Genomic DNA, 19151 nt, shown 5'->3' with positions numbered 1-19151 from the left:
TATCTCAGGCAAGAGAACAATAACTGACCCAAAAGCACCCCCCAATAAACTAGAAGAGAAATCCAGGCATTTGAATCATCCGACCTTGGATTTTGTTGACAAACTCTGGGGCACGTCACAGCAGTACATATTATCCTGGCTTTGCCTGAGGTCTTTATGGCTAAAAATACCTTCTCTGAAACCAGTGAACTCTCTTCAGTACCAATTCCTATCAACAGAAGGATCAGAACAAACAAAACAAAAACCATAGCTGTGACCCAGTGGATCTCTTAATCCATCACTGGATGTCAATGAGTAGGTGAAAAGCATTGGTTTACAATTCTTCATTACATCTCTTTCAAATATGCTATTTGAAAAAAAGAAGATTGCTAAAAGATGTTTTTAGAACCTACAGTGACTAGTCTATTACTTCACTCATATATATACTCAGGCCTTCATCCAATATTGGATGAGACACTGTGATGGGAACTGAGATTCAGTGGTGATCAGAACCAACTCTGTTCTCCAGAAGCTTACAGTCTATTGGGGCCTCTCAAAGGCTCTGTGATCCCCTTGGAACCATGTCAGTCCTGGGTCCTAATTCAGGCCCTAACACTAATTTGCAGGTAGCCCTACAAGTAAAGAAAGCACTTAAGGTGCCTACCAGCGTCTAATACATAGTGGTATCGGAGGATAGTGATCATGAATAAGATAATGACTGTCGGCTGCTTATTACACATTGGCTTCACATGTATGATTTCATTTCAACACTACGGCAACAACTTCATCTACACAGTTAACTACTGATATAAACATCAGCTAATAGGAGAGAACTGTTCGGCATTCATGGTGTCAATGATGAAGGAGTCCTTCAATGTTTATTATGATTCGGGTTCCCTTCTTTGCTGTAACAGTATGTCTCAGAGAATGAAAAAGAGTGATACAACCAGACTGAGGCTATTTAATTTTTTAAAACACTACTGACATCTATTTAGTTGACTCCTACTTACTGTTTTTAAAACTCTTAGGAATAAAACAGAATGGAAAATGAGCTATAGGATGAAATGAGAGGGCTTGTATAAATATCCTCCACAAAGAGAGCAGAAAGAAAACTAAAAACTACCATTTACTCTGTATGTCCTAAGTGTCAGACGCTGTGTCGAGCACTAAACACTACTTCATCTAATCCTTCCACCAACTTTACTAGATACCACAGTTAAACTAACCCCATTTTACAGATAACAAAACTGAGGCTCATCAAGGTTAAGAAACCTCCCAAAACTGGGAAGCAGCAGGGCTGCAATGTAAACCCAGGTCTGGGTGGCACCAATGGCCAACCTTTTTTCCACCACAGGAGTCTGCATCCATCACCCAGTAAAGATGGGTCTCATCAGCGGGCATGCTCCTTGGCCCACAGCCCACCATCCCGTCTGGAGGCAGGATGCAGCTGTCTGGAGCTGGCTTCTCTTTGGCCATCCTACTATCATGCTCTCACCTGTGATAACAGCCAAAACTACATCACAAATCTTTTTTTCTTTATATCCTGAACATGTTTACCATGATACTCATTAAAACTAACAAAAACTCTCCTATCTTCCCTTTCTAACTGAACGAGGCCATGATCATCCTTGAAAAAAAAATACCCAGCTATCTCAGACACTGTTTTAACGTCCACATTTATCAGCTCTATATCTGTTTAAACTTATACATGGAACAACAGGAATGTTCTGAGATATGAAGAAGGAATAGGACCAGTCAAAGGTACACTAGTTGCTGGAAAGTTCTACCAAAAAATCCAGAGGACACTGTTGCATATAATTATAAGGACAATAATGGCAATCATTTATGGAGTTAGTGTAACATGCAAGCATGAAGATACTGATGCTTTACGTAAGTTACTTATTCTCCATAAGAATTAAGCAAGTATTTTATTCTGATTTTACACATGCTGAAACACAAGCTCAGAGAGGTTGAGTCACCTGCTGGATCAAGATTTAAATTCCATCCTTTCTCTACTAGTCTGTACTCTCAAGAGTATGCCTGGACAGAAGAACAAAACCAAACACCTTAGCCTTAGCTCCACACTACCCTCTATCTCAGAATAAAGAAACCAAGCACCATCTAATAAAATAGTCCTATACATTTTTCATGCCTAAAAACAGCATCTAATTATATAATGGCACAATTTTAATAGCTGTGATTATAAAATATACACACGCATATGTGTATATTTTATATATATTTAAAATGTTTCAATATTTATCACATATACTATATACAAGTATAAATATTACATATATATATAAGGTAAAAACAAAACTCTTATTCCCATATTATGGGAGAGGGAGAGAAATGTCTTGGTAGAACCAAGTCTACTGAAATAAAAATGTATTATAAACAAACAGTACAGCAGGACAAAAGTCTTCCACAGTGAAGACAAAACCACTAGGTAATGTTCTGATGCATCTTGCCTGAGTTAAAAAAGGCCTGATTTCCCAGCTGGACCTCTGACTGTGTGATCTCAGAACTTAATCTTTAAATTGTCTGTGCTTCAGTTGTGCCAACTGCAAAAGAAACAAACATCATAACAAAACAGCAAGCAACAGCGCTTCACTTTATCTCAAAAGCACACCACGTACAGGCAAAAGACCAGCCCCTGGAGAAGGGAAAGCTGCAGCAGCTCACAGTTGCATTTGTGTTCCTATCACAGTGGTGCTCACACGGTGCTGCAACTGCTGCGTCCTTATCTGTCTCCCAGAACAGACTGTGAACCAGCAGAGGGCAGGCACTCTCCTCTTATCTGTCATTACATTCCAGCTTTTACCAGCACTCAGCCAGGAGCAGGGGGCTTCCCAGGTGGCTCCAGTGGTAAAGAACCCACCTGCCGACGCAGGAGACAAAGGAGACAGAAGTTCAATCCCTACGTCAGGAAGAATCCCTGCAGAATGTAATGGCAACCCACTCCAGGATTCTTGCCTGGAGAATTCCATGGACAGAGGAGCCTGGCGGGCTACAGTCCACAGGGTTGCAAAGAGTCAGACACGACTGAAGTGACTTAGCAGAGCCAGGATCAGAGGCTCCCAAACAGCAACAGAGACAAGTATCTTAATCCCTAAAACATTCTGTCTCTCATATAGCAGAGATCAAATTGTGAACATCCGTTGGATCACTGAGAAAGCAAGAGAGTTCCAGAAAAACATCTACTTCTGCTTTATTGATTAGGCCAAAGCCTTTGACTGTGTGGATCACAACAAACCATGGAAAATTCTTGAAGAGATGGGAATACCTGACCACCTTACCTGCCTCCTGAGAAATCTGTATGCAGGTCAAGAAGCAACGGTTACAACTGGACATGGAATGACAGACTGGTTCCAAATCGGGAAAGGAGGACGTCAAGGCTATATATTTGTCACCCAGCTTATTTAACATACATGCAGAGTACATCAATCAAAATGTTGGACTGGATGAAGCACAAGTTGGGATCAAGATTGCCGAGAGAAATATCAATAACCTCATATATGCAGATGACACCAACCTTATAGCAGAAAGCAAAGAACTAAAGAACCTCTTGATGAAAGTGAAAGAGGAGAGTGAAAAAGTTGGCTTCAAACTCAACATTCAGAAAATGAAGATCATGGTATCCGGTCCTATCACTTCATGGCAAATAGATGAGGAAACAATGGAAACAGAGAGATACTTTATTTTTGCGGCTCCAAAATCATTGCAGATGGTGACTGCAGCCGTAAAAATAAGACACTTACTCCTTGGAAGGAAAGTTATGACCAACCTAGATAGCATATTAAAAAGCAGAGACATTACTTTGCCGACAAAGGTGCATCTAGTCAAAGCTATGGTTTTTCCGGTAGTCGTGTATGGATGTGAGGGTTGGACTTTAAAGAAAGATGAGCACTGAAGAATTGATGCTTTTGAACTGTGGTGTTGGAGAAGACTCTTGAGAGTCCCTTGGACTGCAGGGGGATCCAACCAGTTCATTCTAAAGGAAATCAGTCCTGAATATTCACTGAAGGACTGATGCTGAAGCTTCAGTACTTTGGTCACCTGATGGGAAGAACTGACTCCTTAGAAAAGACCCTGATGCTGGGAAAGATTGAAGGCAGGAGAACGGAATGACAGAGGATGAGATGGCTGGATGGCATCACTGACTAGACGGACATGAGTTTGAATAAACTCTGGGAGTTGGTGATGGGACAGGGAAGCCTGGCGTGCTGCAGTCCAAGGGGTCGCAAAGAGTTGGGCGCGACTGAACTGAACCAGAAATAATACATGTACACCCATCAACTAGTCTTATAATATGTTGTGAAGCACTGTGAACTATAAAGAAAAAAGGATGTGAATAGATGTATCTAAGGTCAATGAACTGTTATTCAGTTCCTCTTGGGTCACTGAGTTTAAACATAAAAGCTTCTGTGTTCATTAATGAATCCTGTGCAACCAGGTTACTAGAGTAACCCTCATAAATACTCCATATAAAACAAGAGGAAACAAACAATAGACGGTTTCTTAAGAACACTTCCTTTCAGTGAAATATTCTAGGTCACCAGTAACAGAAAAGCCAGGTGCTAGGTAGCTGGGCTAACTTGAACAACACAGGCAGACTGCCTGAGTTCCAATCCCGGCTCTTCCAGTCTATAATGTATAATCTTGGGGGCAAATTATTTAACTTCTCTGCTCCTTGGTAATTTTAATAGAGGACCTACTTCAAAGATTGTTGAATTAGATGAGTTAATATATGTAAAGTATTGAGAAGAGTGCCTGGCACATAAAATGCATGTATGATACAGGTGTTTGCTATGGTTTTTATTCTTTATAGATAAAATGAAGGAGTTGGATTAGATTCCTTCCAATTATAAGTCTATGAATCTCTTAGGAGGAAAGCTGCATTATGCACAGGCCCCACACAAGAACACTATGCTTTGATGTGTCCTAGAAGTTAGCTTCCTTTCAAACCTCACCAAGAACCCTTATAAGTAACACTCATGTCTCAAAAGCAATGACAAATTCATCACATAAAGAGGAACACTAAAGACGAAGGACAAGGCCTCCATACCTCTTCTTCCTCATGCATGATAAAATTTTAAGCCCCTTAAAGATCATCTGCTTCTCATTCTGCAGGTGAGAAAAACCAAGCCAGTCACACGCTTGGGCTTGTGCTGTCGCTCGGTCATGTCCAACTCTGCAACTCCGTGGAGTGCAGCCCACTAGGCTCCTCTCTCTGTCCATGGGATTTCCCAGGCAAGAATACTAGAGTGGGTTGCCATTTCCTCCTTCAGAGGATCTTCCTGATTCAGGGGTTGAACCCGGTCTCTTGTGTCTCCTGCACTGGCACGTGTGTTTTTATCACTGTGCCACCTGGGAAGCCCCAGTCACAGGACAGAGATGAGGAATTCACCCAAATCAAATGATGAATTAATGTTAGAGCCACAGTTAGGACCCAGGTGTCCCGACTTGCTTGCCAGTCCTCTTTAGCCTGCCTCACAGCTGAGTACATCCCGAAAACCACTCAGAACTAGTGCAAATTCATTGATGTGAAAGCCAAAAATTCTGAATGTTAACTCCTCGGTGAGGGCAACGCTGAGATTCAGTTAGTGCAGCCTCTCTAACCTGGCTCGGCCACCACCACGCTCCATTAGGAAAGCAATGTATCTTTGCATCTCAGTTTCTCCAACTACAAAGCAAGGGGAAATCCTTGTTCAAAATGATAGAAATCCCACTTTATTATCTTCAGATCCCATACAACAGGTGTGAGGATGAACAAAATGACTTCTACCAAGGGCTTTTGTCCCATCAAAATGCCAGAAGTACAGAAACTTCAAAGCAGACTTTGAAAAAGTCAATCAGACCAGAGGATGCCAATTAAAACACAAACAGACAAACAAAAAAACCACAGCTTCCTTACAATTTCTTGACTATGTAAGGAAGATCACAAAGAAATGGGCACAAGTTTCTAAGCACAGAGTCCTTTGACTACTAAGTCTGAAGTGGAGAGATGTAGAGTGGGTAAGTTCATCAAAGGATCATCTCCAGGAGGCCCAACTCATTAAGAAGGAAATTGAAAGGAAGCAAAAAGGGAAGAGAAGTTGTGAGAGAAAAACAGTTTTACTCTTAAAATCTTACTCTCATTTTTGAAGAGTTGAGACACTAGGGAATAAAGAGACCTACTTAAATAACCCAGGGATGCAGAACCACTAGGGTAAATAAGAAGCTGGGGAAACGTTAATGAAGGTGAACAAAGGTTCCCTGGGGAAAGGTGCACTGATTTAGGAACTAAAGTCATTCTGCACTCACTATATTTACACACCAGCTTTCTGCAGAACTCAAAGGACTTGAATCTCATCTCGGGAGTGCTAATGAAGTTTCCCCGTGCGACAAATGAGAGAGGTATTGTATTGTTACAATTTCCTCTTCACAAATGGGAAAACAGGGCCAAGCGGAGGTCTGGCACCGCTGGGAAAGAGGTCGAGGCTCTCTGTCTCTCACTCTGGCCCGAAATCCACCAGGTCTCAGCGTATCAGCAGCAGTAATAAGACTGCCTTCTTATTCTGTGCCAGACGTTACTCGCTAACAACTTTACAGGCATTTCTTTAATTCTAACAACTCTAGGAGGCAGGTACAATCATTATCCCTATCTTAACAGATGACGAAACTGAGGCAGAAAAAGATTATCCGCCCGGGGCACTCGGCTAGTAAGCGGTGAGCCCAGGTGTAGGCCAAGCAGCCCCGGTTTCAGCTGAGTTTGGAAAGGGGTCGGGACACAAAGACAGGGGGTCGCTTTCCCGGTGTCTCCAGCTCTGCCTGAGGGATGCCATGTCCCGGAGCATCCCGGGTTCAGGACGCTGGGCCGGGACCCGCCCCCTCCTTGCCTCCAAGGTGGCCCGGCGTACTCCCCGCCTCCACCCCGGGGCTGGAAGGGCCTCCTCGGCCTCAAGCCCTCGGGCGAGGGGGACCCGGGCGGCGGGAGGTACCTGGGGGCTGTCCTGCAACGCCTCCTCTAGCAAGAGCTTGTCCACGGCGGGCATGGTGCCGCGCGGAGAGCCGGGGGCCGGATGGAAGCACGGAGGGCGGATGGCGCGGCAGTCGAGGGTGCTCCAGGCTCAGGCGACGAGCGTATGCTCTGTGCCCTGGGTGGCCCCGCGCGCGCCCACGCCTGGCCAGTGGCCGCAGCCGTCCGCCCGCCGGCCCTCCTCTCAGCCCAGCCCTCAGCTGAGCAGGATCAACAGGAAGTGTGGCCAGCGGCCGACGCGGCCACCGGAAGTGTGGCGGTCCCGCTTCCGCCAGCGCCCTTCTCTCGCAGGAAACCGCATACCCCGCCGGGCCCCAGAGAGCCGGTAGAGTGTGAGGGTCGGTGGTTAAGGGGCCGGTGCTTAATCTCGTCAATGCGTCTAAAGGCCAGGAGGGGGAACTCAAGAGCGGAAGCGAATGAAAGTCGCTCAGTCGTGTCCGAATCTTTGCGACCCCATGGACTGAGTCCATGGAATTCTCCAGGCCAGAACACTGGAGTGGGTAGCCTTTGCCTTCTCCAGGGGATCTTCCCAACCCAGGGATCAAACCCAGGTCTCTCGCGTTGCAGGCAGGTTCTTTACCAGCTGAGCCACAAGAGCGGAAAGATAAGATTTTATCTGCTTGTGGTACCCAGACTTGTTGAGTAAACGAGATTAAGAGTCGATAGGTTTTGAAAATCTGTGAAATGCTGTGTGAAAATCTTAAGCTCCCCACACTTTTTCTAGAAAAATCCCCATGCCCTCGGGACAGCTCTGAGAGCAGAGAGGTCAGTTCTAGGGGAAAAAAATAGGTTAACTGAATCATCTGTGGTATTTAGAAGTAACCTTTTGGCGAAACCACAGCTATTTGGCCAAGTTAGGTCTCGTCCTCGTGAATTGCTACGTTTTATCATTTTGGAAAATGTCCTAATTAAGTTTTTAGGGTAGATGTCCTAGTTCAGTGTTGTCATTTAGAGTTTTTTTTTTTTTAAGGGACCCAAAGAATGATTTGGTCAGAGTCAGTTAATGGAAGCTAGAGGAAGAAGAGAAAGAGGGAAGAGGAGGTGATGGTGAAGACTGGCAAATGAAACTTGGCATCTTCTTATACCAAAGGCAAGGGTTTCAGAATCTCCTCCTTTAGGAATCTAAGATTTTTGTAATAGAACATGTCACCAAAAACAAAGAAACAAAAACACCAAAACCAAACCAACAAACAAAAATGGCAAGCAGAATATGATTTTTTAAAAAATACAAATTCTGTATTTTATAGAAACACCTGGGTATATTAAGGCACAGTCTGAATTGCAAACACCTCTGAAAAGCCAGCAATGTTCTGCCTGATCACTTGAAAGCTCCAAGGCCATTGTTCCCTGTCTGGCTCTGGACAGCACTAACCTTTCCTGAGCCATGGTGTAGGCTCCATGGGGAAATCGTCCACCATCCTTCCCCCACCATATTCTTTCTTTTTGTTGGGTAGCATCATGCTCAAACCGTGTTTCTTCCTTTTCCTGTATTTTCTATCAAGCATCATTCAGAGCTAGTGGTAAAGAACCCACCTGCTGATGCAGGAGGTGTAAGAGATGCTGGTTGGATCCCCTACAGGTAGGGCATGGCAACCCACTCCAGTGTTCTTTCCTGGAGAATCCCATGGACAGAGGAGCCTGGCAGGATGCAGTCCAGAGGGTGGCAAAGAGTCTGACACCACTGAAGTGGCTTAGCACTCATGCACATCATTCGGTTAATTTCACCTCATACACTCTCCCAACTCTTTTGGGACTGAAATTCTTTTCCCCAAGGTCAGACTCAAATACTTTCTTCTCCCTTCCTGGCACCAAAGATTGCTACCTCCTCTGAGCCTTGACCGTCATCCGAAGTGACTTGATTGTCATCCAGCATGACTTACTCGGTAGGGCCTTTTCTTTCTACATGCAGGTCTTACTCTGTCTATAAATAGTGAGTCTCTCTGTATCACCTTCCCTCTACTCTGAATACTGAGACACATAATAACAAGTACAAGTTTGCTGTTTATAGCACACTCATTTCTTCCAGTTCAGTTCAGTTCAATTCAGTCTCTCAGTCATGTCCAACTCTTTGCGACCCCATGAACTGCAGCACACCAGGCCTCCCTGTCCATCACCAACTCCCGGAGTTTACTCAAACCTATGTCCATCGAGTCGGTGATGCCATCCAACCATCTCAGCCTCTGTCGTCCCCTTCTCCTCCTGCCCTCAGTCTTTCCCAGCATCAGGGTCTTTTCCAGTGAGTCAGCTCTTCGCATCAGGTGGCCAAAGTATTGGAGTTTCAGCTTCAACATCAGTCCTTCCAAAGAACACCCAGGACTCATCTCCTTTAGGATGGACTGGTTGGATCTCCTTGCAGTCCAGGGTACTCTCAAAAGTCTTCTCCAACACCACAGTTCAAAAGCATCAATTCTTTGATGCTCAGCTTTATTTATAGTCCAACTCTCACATCCATACGTGACTACTAGAAAAACCATAGCCTTGACTAGATGGACCTTTGTTGGCAAAGTAATGTCTCTGCTTTTTAATATGCTGTCTAGGTTGGTCATAACTTTCCTTCCAAGGAGTAAGCGTCTTTTAATTTCACGGCTGCAATCACCATATGCAGTGATTTTGGAGCCCAGAAAAATAAAGTCAGTCACTGTTTCCATTGTTTCCCCCACCTATTTGCCATGAAGTGATGGGACCGGATGCCATGATCTTAGTTTTCTGAATGTTGAGCTTCAAGCCAACTTTTCACTCTTCTCTTTCACTTTCATCAAGAGGCTCTAGTTCTTCCACTCCTTTCCAATTAAGAGGAATTTCCCTCAACCTTCCATCTTGCTTTGTTTCTACCCTTCCATTCAATTGGAAACACAACAGTTGTTAATTGCCTACCAAACAAACAATAAAAGTCCTTCTGAAGATAAGAATAGTACAAGATTGTACCAAGGGAGAGATATTGCATGCATTTTTATTTGAAATAGATGTAAAAAGGGGACCGAATACTTGAAAGGTCTCAGAAGTCCCATTGGGAATTACCACATTTTTCATGCACCCCCTCATCTCCTGATTAAAGTTACTTTTCCTCATACACCAGTATTCAAAATTGTTTAAACTGTGTTCTTACATGATGCTCTTACTTTTCTATGTTTTATTGCTACATTATGGGCTAAACAGCCTTAGTGGGATTTCTTGGCACTTAAGGACCATTTATAAAATTGTTTCTATGAGAAAATGCATCCCAAATTCAAAACAACTAAGTTATAAAACCAACCTGGGAATACAACACATTTGTAAATGGTTAATTCATTTCATTAATTTATCCAATTATTCGTTCATTTAATAAATATACCCTGCTAGATGCTAAGCACTGTGTCTCTCACTTATTTTCCTGTCTTTTTTGTGGCTCTCATTTAAATTCTGAAGCCAAGGATTCTCCTCTTCAGTAGTTAATCTGTACAAAACTATGTAAGAGGAGTTTTTATGTAAACAAGAGACATTTTTCATTATAAGTATCTGTCCCTATGAACCTCTTATGAAGATAGACTTCAAACATCCACCCAGCTGTATCTGAAATCCCTGGACAGCTGTGAGGTTACTGACAGGAAGAAGAGAAATGGACAATTTAGAGTTGTCATGCCCTCTGGGGAGAGACAGCTGAACTCTATGGAGCTACAATCTTTTTACCCATTGAAGACCAATGGGGAAAAGTACAAGTGTTGTTTCCATAGGTAACTATCTGTGTGTCCTGTATTAGTCAGGACTTTCTCAGTTGCAACTGACAGAAACTGAACTCCTGTTTGCTTAAAGAAAACATAAAGGTATGGGAGAAACTGAGGGGTGAGAAGACTGTATTTCTTAGATTATTTGTACACTGATGAGGATGAACCAGTGGAACAGGGGAAACAGACGGTACAGAAGGGTGGAGAGATAATTGCAGGAACACAATCCTTGAGCAGACAAAAAGAAGTGGGAACCTAGTCACACATGGGGGGAATGGAAGCAGGGATAGAGCATTCAGGTTAATAGATCAGGCAGCAGGTTGGTAGAGTAAATGGAGAATGATGCAGGAGCTCTTTTCTGATTGCTTTTATTTTCACAGGCCTTACTTCACACATCTTTATTTCTTCAACACCAAGCTCAGGACTTGATTTATAATTGGCTTTCAATGAAAATTTGCTCAGTGAGGTATCAGTAGGGTTAAATATGGCTGTAACTAATAAGAAAAAGCTTATGGTGTCAAACATGATATAACTTTATTTCTCTTAAGTACTTAAGAAGTCTAGAGGTGGTGGCATGGCCTTCCACAGTATCAGTCACTGATTCCTTCTATCCTGTCCTCTGGCTTCCCTTCCCAAAGTCACTCCATGGCCCAAGATGGCTGCTGGTATTCCGGTCATTAAGTCTACCTTCCAAACCAGCAGGTTGAATAAAGCAGCAGGGGACATGCTTCCACCAGAAAGTGCAGGTACCACTTCTTATATTCCATCACCTAAGCCAGAACTTAGTCTTATGGCCACACAAAGATATGTGGGAAGCTAGAAAATTGACCTTTTCCCAGGTTTAGTATGCCCAGCTAAAACCAAAGACTCTCTTTGTATACTGCTGGTGGGGATGTAAAATGGCATAGCACTGTGGAAAATAGTTTGGCAGCTTTTCAAAATATTAAACATAAAGTTATCAAATGACCCAGCAACTCCTTCCTAGTGTAAACACAAGAGAATTGAAAAGATCTGTCTGCACCAAAGCTTATATGTGAATGTTCAGGGTAGCATTATTCATAATAGCCAAGAAGTGGGAAACAACCCAAATGTTTATCAACTGTCGATAGATATGGCTTCCCTGGTGGCTCAGGGGTAAAGAATCCACCTGTCAATGCAGGAGACATGGGTTCAATCCCTGGTCCAGGAAGATCTCACATGCTGTTGAACAAATAAGTCCATACACCGCAACTATTGAGTCTGTGCTCTAGAACCCAGGAGCCGCAACTACTGACACCTGCGCACCCTAGAGCCCATGCTCTGCAACAAGAGGAGTCACTGCAATTAAAAAACCCGCACCTCACAACTAGAGAGTAGCCCCCTCGCTGCAACTAGAGAAAAGCCCATGCAGCAACAAAGACCCAGCACAGCCAAAAATGTCAATTAAAAACTTCATTGAAAAAACTATTAATGAATAAATGAAACGTGGCATTATGGTATACTATTCTATCACTGGAAGAAAAGAAAGGGGAGTAATAATCTGGGAACAGTGATTTCTGCTATAGTTTCCTAGAATGCCTTAATTGATGATTCTCTTTGGGCTGCGTTTAGGCTAATTTGAATTAAAGGGAAAAAAATTCTGTAAAGAAGAATATGTGCCACCTCACACCAGTCAGAGTGGCCATCATCAAAAAGTCTACAAATAATAAACGCTGGAGAGGGAGTGGAGAAAAGAGAGCCCTCCTACAGTGCTGGTGGGAATGTAACTTGGTGCCACCACTAGGGAAAACACTGTGGCAATTTCTTTAAAAACTAAAAATAGAGTTCCCATATGATCCAGTAATCCCAATTCTGGGCATATACCTGGAAAAGAGAAAAACTTTAATTCAAAAAGATACATACAGCCCCAATGTTCATAACAGCACTATTTACAATAGCTAAGACATAGAGGCAACCTAAATGTTCATCAAAAGATAAACAGATGAAGAAGATGTGGTAAATATATGCAATGGAATACTGAAAAGTAGTGAGAGAGTTAGTAGCTCAGTCGTGTCCAGCTCTTTGCAACCCCATGGACTGTAGCTCACCAGGCTCCTCTGTCCATGGAATTCTCCAAGCAAGAATACTGGAGTGGGTAGCCGTTCCCTTCAAGTGATCTTCCCAACCCAGGGGCTGAACCCTGGTCTCCCACATTGCAGAATCTTTACCATCTGAGCCACCAGGGAAGCCCCAATGGAATATTCAGTTCAGTTCAGTCACTCAGTCATGTCTGACTCTTTTCAACCCCTTGGACTGCAGCACGTCAGGCTTCTCTGTCCACCACCAACCCCCAGAGCTTGCTCAAACTCACATCCATTTAGTCGGTAATGCCATCCAAACATCTCCTCCTCTGTCGTCCTCTTCGCCTCCTGCCTTCAATCTTTCCCAGCATCAGGGTCTTTTCCAGTGAGTCAGGTGGCCAAAGTATTGGAGCTTCAGCTGCAACATCAGTCCTTCCAATGAATATTCAGGGCTGATTTTCTTTAGGAATGGAATATTACTCAGCCATGAAAAAGAATAAACTAATGCCATTTACAGTGACATGAATGGGCCTAGAGTTTATCATACTAGGTGAAGCATTTTCGACAAAGCAAACATAAGATATCAGTTACATATGGGGTCTAAAAAATGACACAAATAAACTTATTTATAAAAACAGAAATAGACTCACAGATAGAAAACAAACTTACAGTTACCAGAGGGAAAAGGGGAGGCATAAATTAGGAGTTTGAGATTAACAGATATACACTGTTGCTGCTGCTGAGTCACTTCAGTTATGTCCAGCTCTGTGACCCCATAGATGGCAGCCCACCAGGCTCTTCTGTCCCTGGGATTCTCCAGGCAAGAACACTGGAGTGGGTTGCCATTTCCTTCTCCACAGATATACACTACTATATATAAAGTAGATAAACAAGGACCTACTGTGTATTTGATATCTTATAGTAACTCGTATTAAGAAGAACCTGATTGTATGTATGTATCCTGAATCACTTTTCTGTATACCTGAAACTAACACAGCATTATAGATTAACTATACTTCAATTTTTAAAAGAAGAAGAGTACGTGACATGAACAGAGAAGCAGGCTTGAGAAAACTCCCAGAGAGATATTCTCAAGTTCTAATGCCATGGGCTCAGTTTATCATCACCTCCTTGCTGAAGATTAAAGACTTGACTTTCCATTTGAACTCATAAAACAAAACAGTTTAGGAAAATAGTGTCTTGGTCATAAGGTCACTGACTTTAAACTTCTGCAAAATGATCAACTTGGCTCTCTGTTACCAGTGACTTTAAAACTGGAATAGTCAGAGCCTGGGAAATGCTCCAGAGAAACCACTGTCTGGTCCTCATAGCATTTGGTTATCAAGCAAGAAACTTGGATGTTCAGTAGGCAGACCATCTCTAAAGTTGAAGCCCCATATTTATAGAAAAGAATGCTAATAATGAACAGAGTAAGAGGAAAGTGTGGCATTATAAAAAGATAACTGACTTTGCAGTTAGACCTGTATTCAAGTTCTGGCATCGTGGTTTGCTAGCTGTGAAACTTTCAGGCAAGTTATTCAAGTTTTCCAAACCTTCTGAGCCTCAGATCACTTCTCTATGGTATGGGAATGATAGTATCTACAAAGCCTGTTTCCATGGGCACCTGGCCACCTGTACTGTTTTAAGTAGGACTGTTTCAGTCACACACGGCAGAATTCTAACTCCGATTAGCTTAAGGAAAATATAAACAGCTGGGAGAAAGTGGAGGGGCATGAGGGAAGGCTGGATTTCTGAGACTGTCTATCCAGGAAGGGCAGGCATGAAGCTGGAAACTGTTGGAAGGAGAAACTCTAAATCCTCAGGGCTGGCTCTCCACCAGTCATCCTCTCCATGTGGGCTTTCCGCTCTCAGCCCTGAGTCTCAGGCTCTAGAATCATGTCTGCTGGCAGCTGCAGGCTCATCTCTGGCACTGAAGAGCAAAGGGATGTCTCCCATCTTTAGTTAGTTAAGGACTCTGGTAATCCTGCTTTAGGACCCCTACCTATCCACTCCTTGGATCACTAACTGTGGCTGTATGTGTACATGCTACCTCGAAACACAAGGGGCTTGGCCCAGGTCAGGACCACACCCTCGATGCCGGAGGAGATGGGGTTAGTTACCGGAAGACAGAGGAATTCAGGCTTAAGGAGTCTACCCCCTCTCCCAGACCAACCTCAGCCTTCAACCTATCCCTCCTCCCTCACCATCCCTACTCTCTTTTCTATTCCACATCTCAGTGAATAATTTCACCCAGTAGCTGAAGCCAGGAGTCCAGAGTCGAGCTATCTTCACCTCCCCCAGTGGAATGACTCACCCAGCCCTTGAACTCTGCCTGCAAGTTCCTCCCACATCTTATCACTTTCTCTGCATCCCCCTCCACGACCCTGGCACAGGACTCACCGTCCTTCTTCTGTGTGACGCTAACAACAGGTCTTCTTTCTTTTTGTTGTACCTCCTTCTATATTAACTTCCTCACTCTGCTGAGAGTTATTTTTCTAAAGAAAAAATAACTAAATAACTTGTCTTGTGTATTTCTTCCTTGTTCAAGATTTTTTTAACGGCTCCCCGTCAAGGCCAGCTACATAGCTTATGGGACCTGGTGCAAAATATTGAGAAAGCAAGGGGAAAGTGCCATTAAATTTACTAAAATATAAAGTTCTCCCCTTTTTGATCATCTCTTTTTCAACATGTCATGGTATTTTTATTTGCCACAATGTTCTAAGAAAAGAAAAATTTGAATGAGAAATGGTTAGCATGAACTTTACTGTTCATCTGCGCATGCCAGTTTTAAATGGAAATATGAGTCTTTAAGTCATATGAGGATTCACTGAAGTGATATAATTTGTATTTATAGCCCACAGAACAAAACTAGCCCAACTGTTTTATCTCACTTCTTAAAATGCACATGGTCTATCAGCACTTAGGGGCAGCTGGTGCCTTTCATAATATGCTTATCTTGTTCTTGCTTTGAGGGGCTGAGAATGCCTAAGGGGCTATAGTATGCCTACTTTAATTTTGTGCTCATGGAGCATCAATGAAGGCTACATGTGAGTGGAGCAGCAAGATAATGCAGAAGTACACATCGCATACACCTCCTCTGCTTGTGTGTATACACCATTGTCTTATTGGACGTCACTCACAAAACACAAGTTCAGAGATAAAACTATTTCCATCAACAGATGAATGGATAGAAGAAGATGTGATATATATGAATATATACACGATGGAATACTACTCAGCCATAAAAAAGAATGAACTTTTGCCATTTGCAACAACATGGGTCAACTTAGAGGGTCTTATTCTAAGTGAAATAAATCGGACAGAGAAAGACAAATACCATGATACCATATATATCACGTATATGTGGAATCTAAAAAATACAACACACTAGCAAATAGAAAAGAAACAGACTGACAGAAGAAACTAGTGGTTACCAGTGGGGAGAGGAAAGGTAGGAGGGGCGACATGGAGGGGTTGAGAGTTACAAACCACTATGTATAAAGTAAGCTACAAGGAAAATAATTATCCTCCAATTAAAATAATTATTTTTTTTAAAAAGAAATTTAGAAAAAGTAAGTTACAACACAGGAAATATTAACCAATATTTCATAATAACCATAATCTTTAAAAATTGTGAATCACTGTATGATACATGCTAGTGGTAGAGAGTCCGTCTGTCAGTGCAGGAGATGAGGGTTCAGTCCCTGGGTTGGGAAGATCTCTGGAGGAGGAAATGGCAACCCACTCCAGTATTCTTGCCTGGAAAACTCCATGGACAGAGGAGTCTGTTGGGCTACAGCCTATGGGATCACAAAGAGTCAGACACAACTAAACGTGAGCATAACTTAAGTAATACTGTACATCGAAAACTGCACTTCAATCAAATAAATAAATAAAAAGAAAGATTAAATTACTGAGAATTTCAGAACAGCTGGCAGCAGAGTATTAAACCAAGCGTGGGGCCCCTCCAAGCATGAAGCCCCGCGGGACTGTACCGGCTACACACCCATGAAGCCGAACTTGATTTCAGTTTTCTGTAGAGTGAGTTCAAGCTGTTTTAAATGAAATACTGGACCTTTTATGAGTAGCTGGAAGCCTCTTCTTCCCTTTCTCTATCCATTCTCCCACTTCTTTGCCACACAGAATTTTTTTCTCTTCCAAGGATGAGCTTCTTGTAGTAAATAAGTTTCTCTCACACCATCCTAATTGCCTGAAATGTCTGAGATCCTTCACGCCTTTTAAGTCTCAGGTCAAAGGCTGCCTCCTCTGTGGGAATTGCCTTGGTTCTTCCAGGAAGATTTAAGACTTCTTCTATGCTTGCCTGCGCTCTGATATACAGCCTGTGGTCATTATATATTGCATCACCACTGCCTGTAGGTCTATGTCCCTAAGACTGTAAGCTCTTTGAGGGCAAGAACTGCCTCTTTTCTTGTTGGAATCCATGGTGTCCAGCATAGTTCTTGGCAAATGATAGGAGCTCATTCAGTAAAACATTTGTAAATTGAATGAAAGAATGACACAGTGCCTGGCATACGGTGGGTATTCACTTATTGATTCATTCCTTCAAAAATAGTTAACGGTTGCCACTGCTTGCTCTATGCCATGTCTGTCCTTCCTTCAACAAATACGAATGTCTACTGCGTGTCATGACCTATGCTGGGAGCTGGAAACAAACTAGTGAACAAGACGGACCATCTCCCTTCCTTCTATGACCTCATATTCCAGTGAGCTCTCAAGAAATGTGATTTCACTTCCTCCCTTTCCCCCAGCCTCCTAAGAGGTAACCAAATCAGTCATACATATTTTAAGACTTTATCTCTGTTTCCACCTTCTGCTCAGGATTCTCTTTCTCTGCTTCGTTGTCAGGTACCAAGAGGTGGATGCTTGATCTTGCCAGAGTTGTTTCGTTTCTTTCAACCACTGCAGAGATCAATGTGGAATGAACGTGAAATCAGCCTTGTGGCCTCTGCACCAGCTCAGGCCATCTCACTAAATTATTCCAGAGATAATTCCTCCTAGTTCAAGAAAATCACTCAGTGCTGACTACTGTTTTTAATCTCTTCCCCTCCCCTAATTGTTTCTATCTTACAAATTAGAGATTTATGGGACTTGCCTGGTGGTCCAGTGGTTAAGACTCCATTCTTCCACTGCAGGGGGCATGGGTTCTATCCCTGGTCAGGGAGCCGAGATCCTGCATGCTGCACAGCCAAGATAAACAAATTAGAGATATTTCCTTGTAACACATATGTCTGGTAATCAAAACTATGTGTGTCTCATTTGCTGTGCAATTGGTTCCAGAGCTGAGCTCAGGCTAACAAGCAAGAGAACAGAACTGTTTGGACGCTTGAGTTCTGGGTGACATAGGACTATTTTCCATCCTCCCTTCACTTCTCTGTGACCTTCTGCCCTCATGTAATTTCTAAGTGTTCTTTAGGAAAGAGGAATGTCACAAAGCCTCTGTATTAAAGAACTTTGACTCATACGGAACTGATTTTTCCCTGATGTTCTCCCAGCTGAGATAAAATGTTTCACACTTAATCATAGCTAAAAAACACAAATATTTTGGGAAGTTGGACCAGTCTCACTTTCAGGAGTTATTTATGACTTAGAGAATTGTAGAAATGTTTAAGAGATGAAGTCTCATTTGGGGCATACTATGGACCCAATTATGCACTTCCCCCATTCATATGGGCTTCCAAGATGGCTCAGTGGTAAAGAATCTGCCTGCAATGCAGGAGACACGGGTTTGATCCCTGGGTCAGGAAGATCCCCTGGAGAAGGAAATGGCGACCTACTTCAATATTCTTGCCTGGAAAATCCCATGAACAGAAGAGCCTGGTGGGCTACAGTCCATGGGGGTCAGAGAAAAGTCAGACACAATTTAGCAAGTGAACTACAACAGCTCATTTATATGTTGAAACCCTGACCCCTCATTGTGATGGTATTTGGAGATGGAGCCTTTGGGAGGTAATTAGACTTGGATGAGATGGGGTGGGGCCCTCGTGATGGGGTTAGTGGCTTTACAAGAAAAAGAAAGAGAGGTCATTCCCTCCCCCACTATGTGAGGACACAGTGAGAAGACGATTGTCTTCAAGTTAAGAAGAGGGTTCTCACTGGGAATTGACCAGCACTTTGATCTTGCACTTCTTAGTCTGCAGAGGTCATAATTTCCACACACATCTGTTAAGTGCTTGTCACTGTCGAACAGTTTGGGTCCCTCCAGGGCCTATTAGAGTCTAGATTGACCACATCTACTGCCTCAGTCCCTCGCTACACTTTTTGCATTTAAATGAGGACCCTAGCTGAGCTCTGACACATTGGAAGTGGTGGTGGGTTGACTCTTTGCAACCTTATGAATGGCAGCATGCCAGGCTTCTATGTCCCTCACTATCTCTTGGAATTTGCTCAAAT

At 43.0% G+C, this 19151-nt stretch overlaps 1 protein-coding gene across 3 annotated transcripts in view; it reads right to left on the bottom strand.

Moving 5' to 3' along the window:
* APPL2 (adaptor protein, phosphotyrosine interacting with PH domain and leucine zipper 2) overlaps nucleotides 1–7220 on the bottom strand; it is a 53270-nt gene extending 46050 nt beyond the window's left edge. For 2 of the 3 annotated variants that reach the window (XR_002314588.2, XM_020897911.2), the window contains exon 1: nucleotides 6963–7220. Coding sequence is in view for 2 of the 3 variants with exons in the window: in XM_020897911.2 (XP_020753570.2) it covers nucleotides 6963–7016 (54 nt within the window). In the remaining variant the exon portion in view is untranslated. The remainder of the gene's footprint in view (nucleotides 1–6962) is intronic. The other variant, XM_020897910.2, reaches the window with a different exon arrangement.
* Nucleotides 7221–19151: the final 11931 nt, after the last annotated feature.

This window comes from Odocoileus virginianus, chromosome 23 (genome assembly GCF_023699985.2).
Source record: "Odocoileus virginianus isolate 20LAN1187 ecotype Illinois chromosome 23, Ovbor_1.2, whole genome shotgun sequence".
Classification (NCBI taxonomy): domain Eukaryota; kingdom Metazoa; phylum Chordata; class Mammalia; order Artiodactyla; family Cervidae; genus Odocoileus; species Odocoileus virginianus.
The sequence above is the reverse complement of the archived record's forward strand: the minus strand, read 5'-3'. Positions and strand labels throughout refer to the sequence as shown.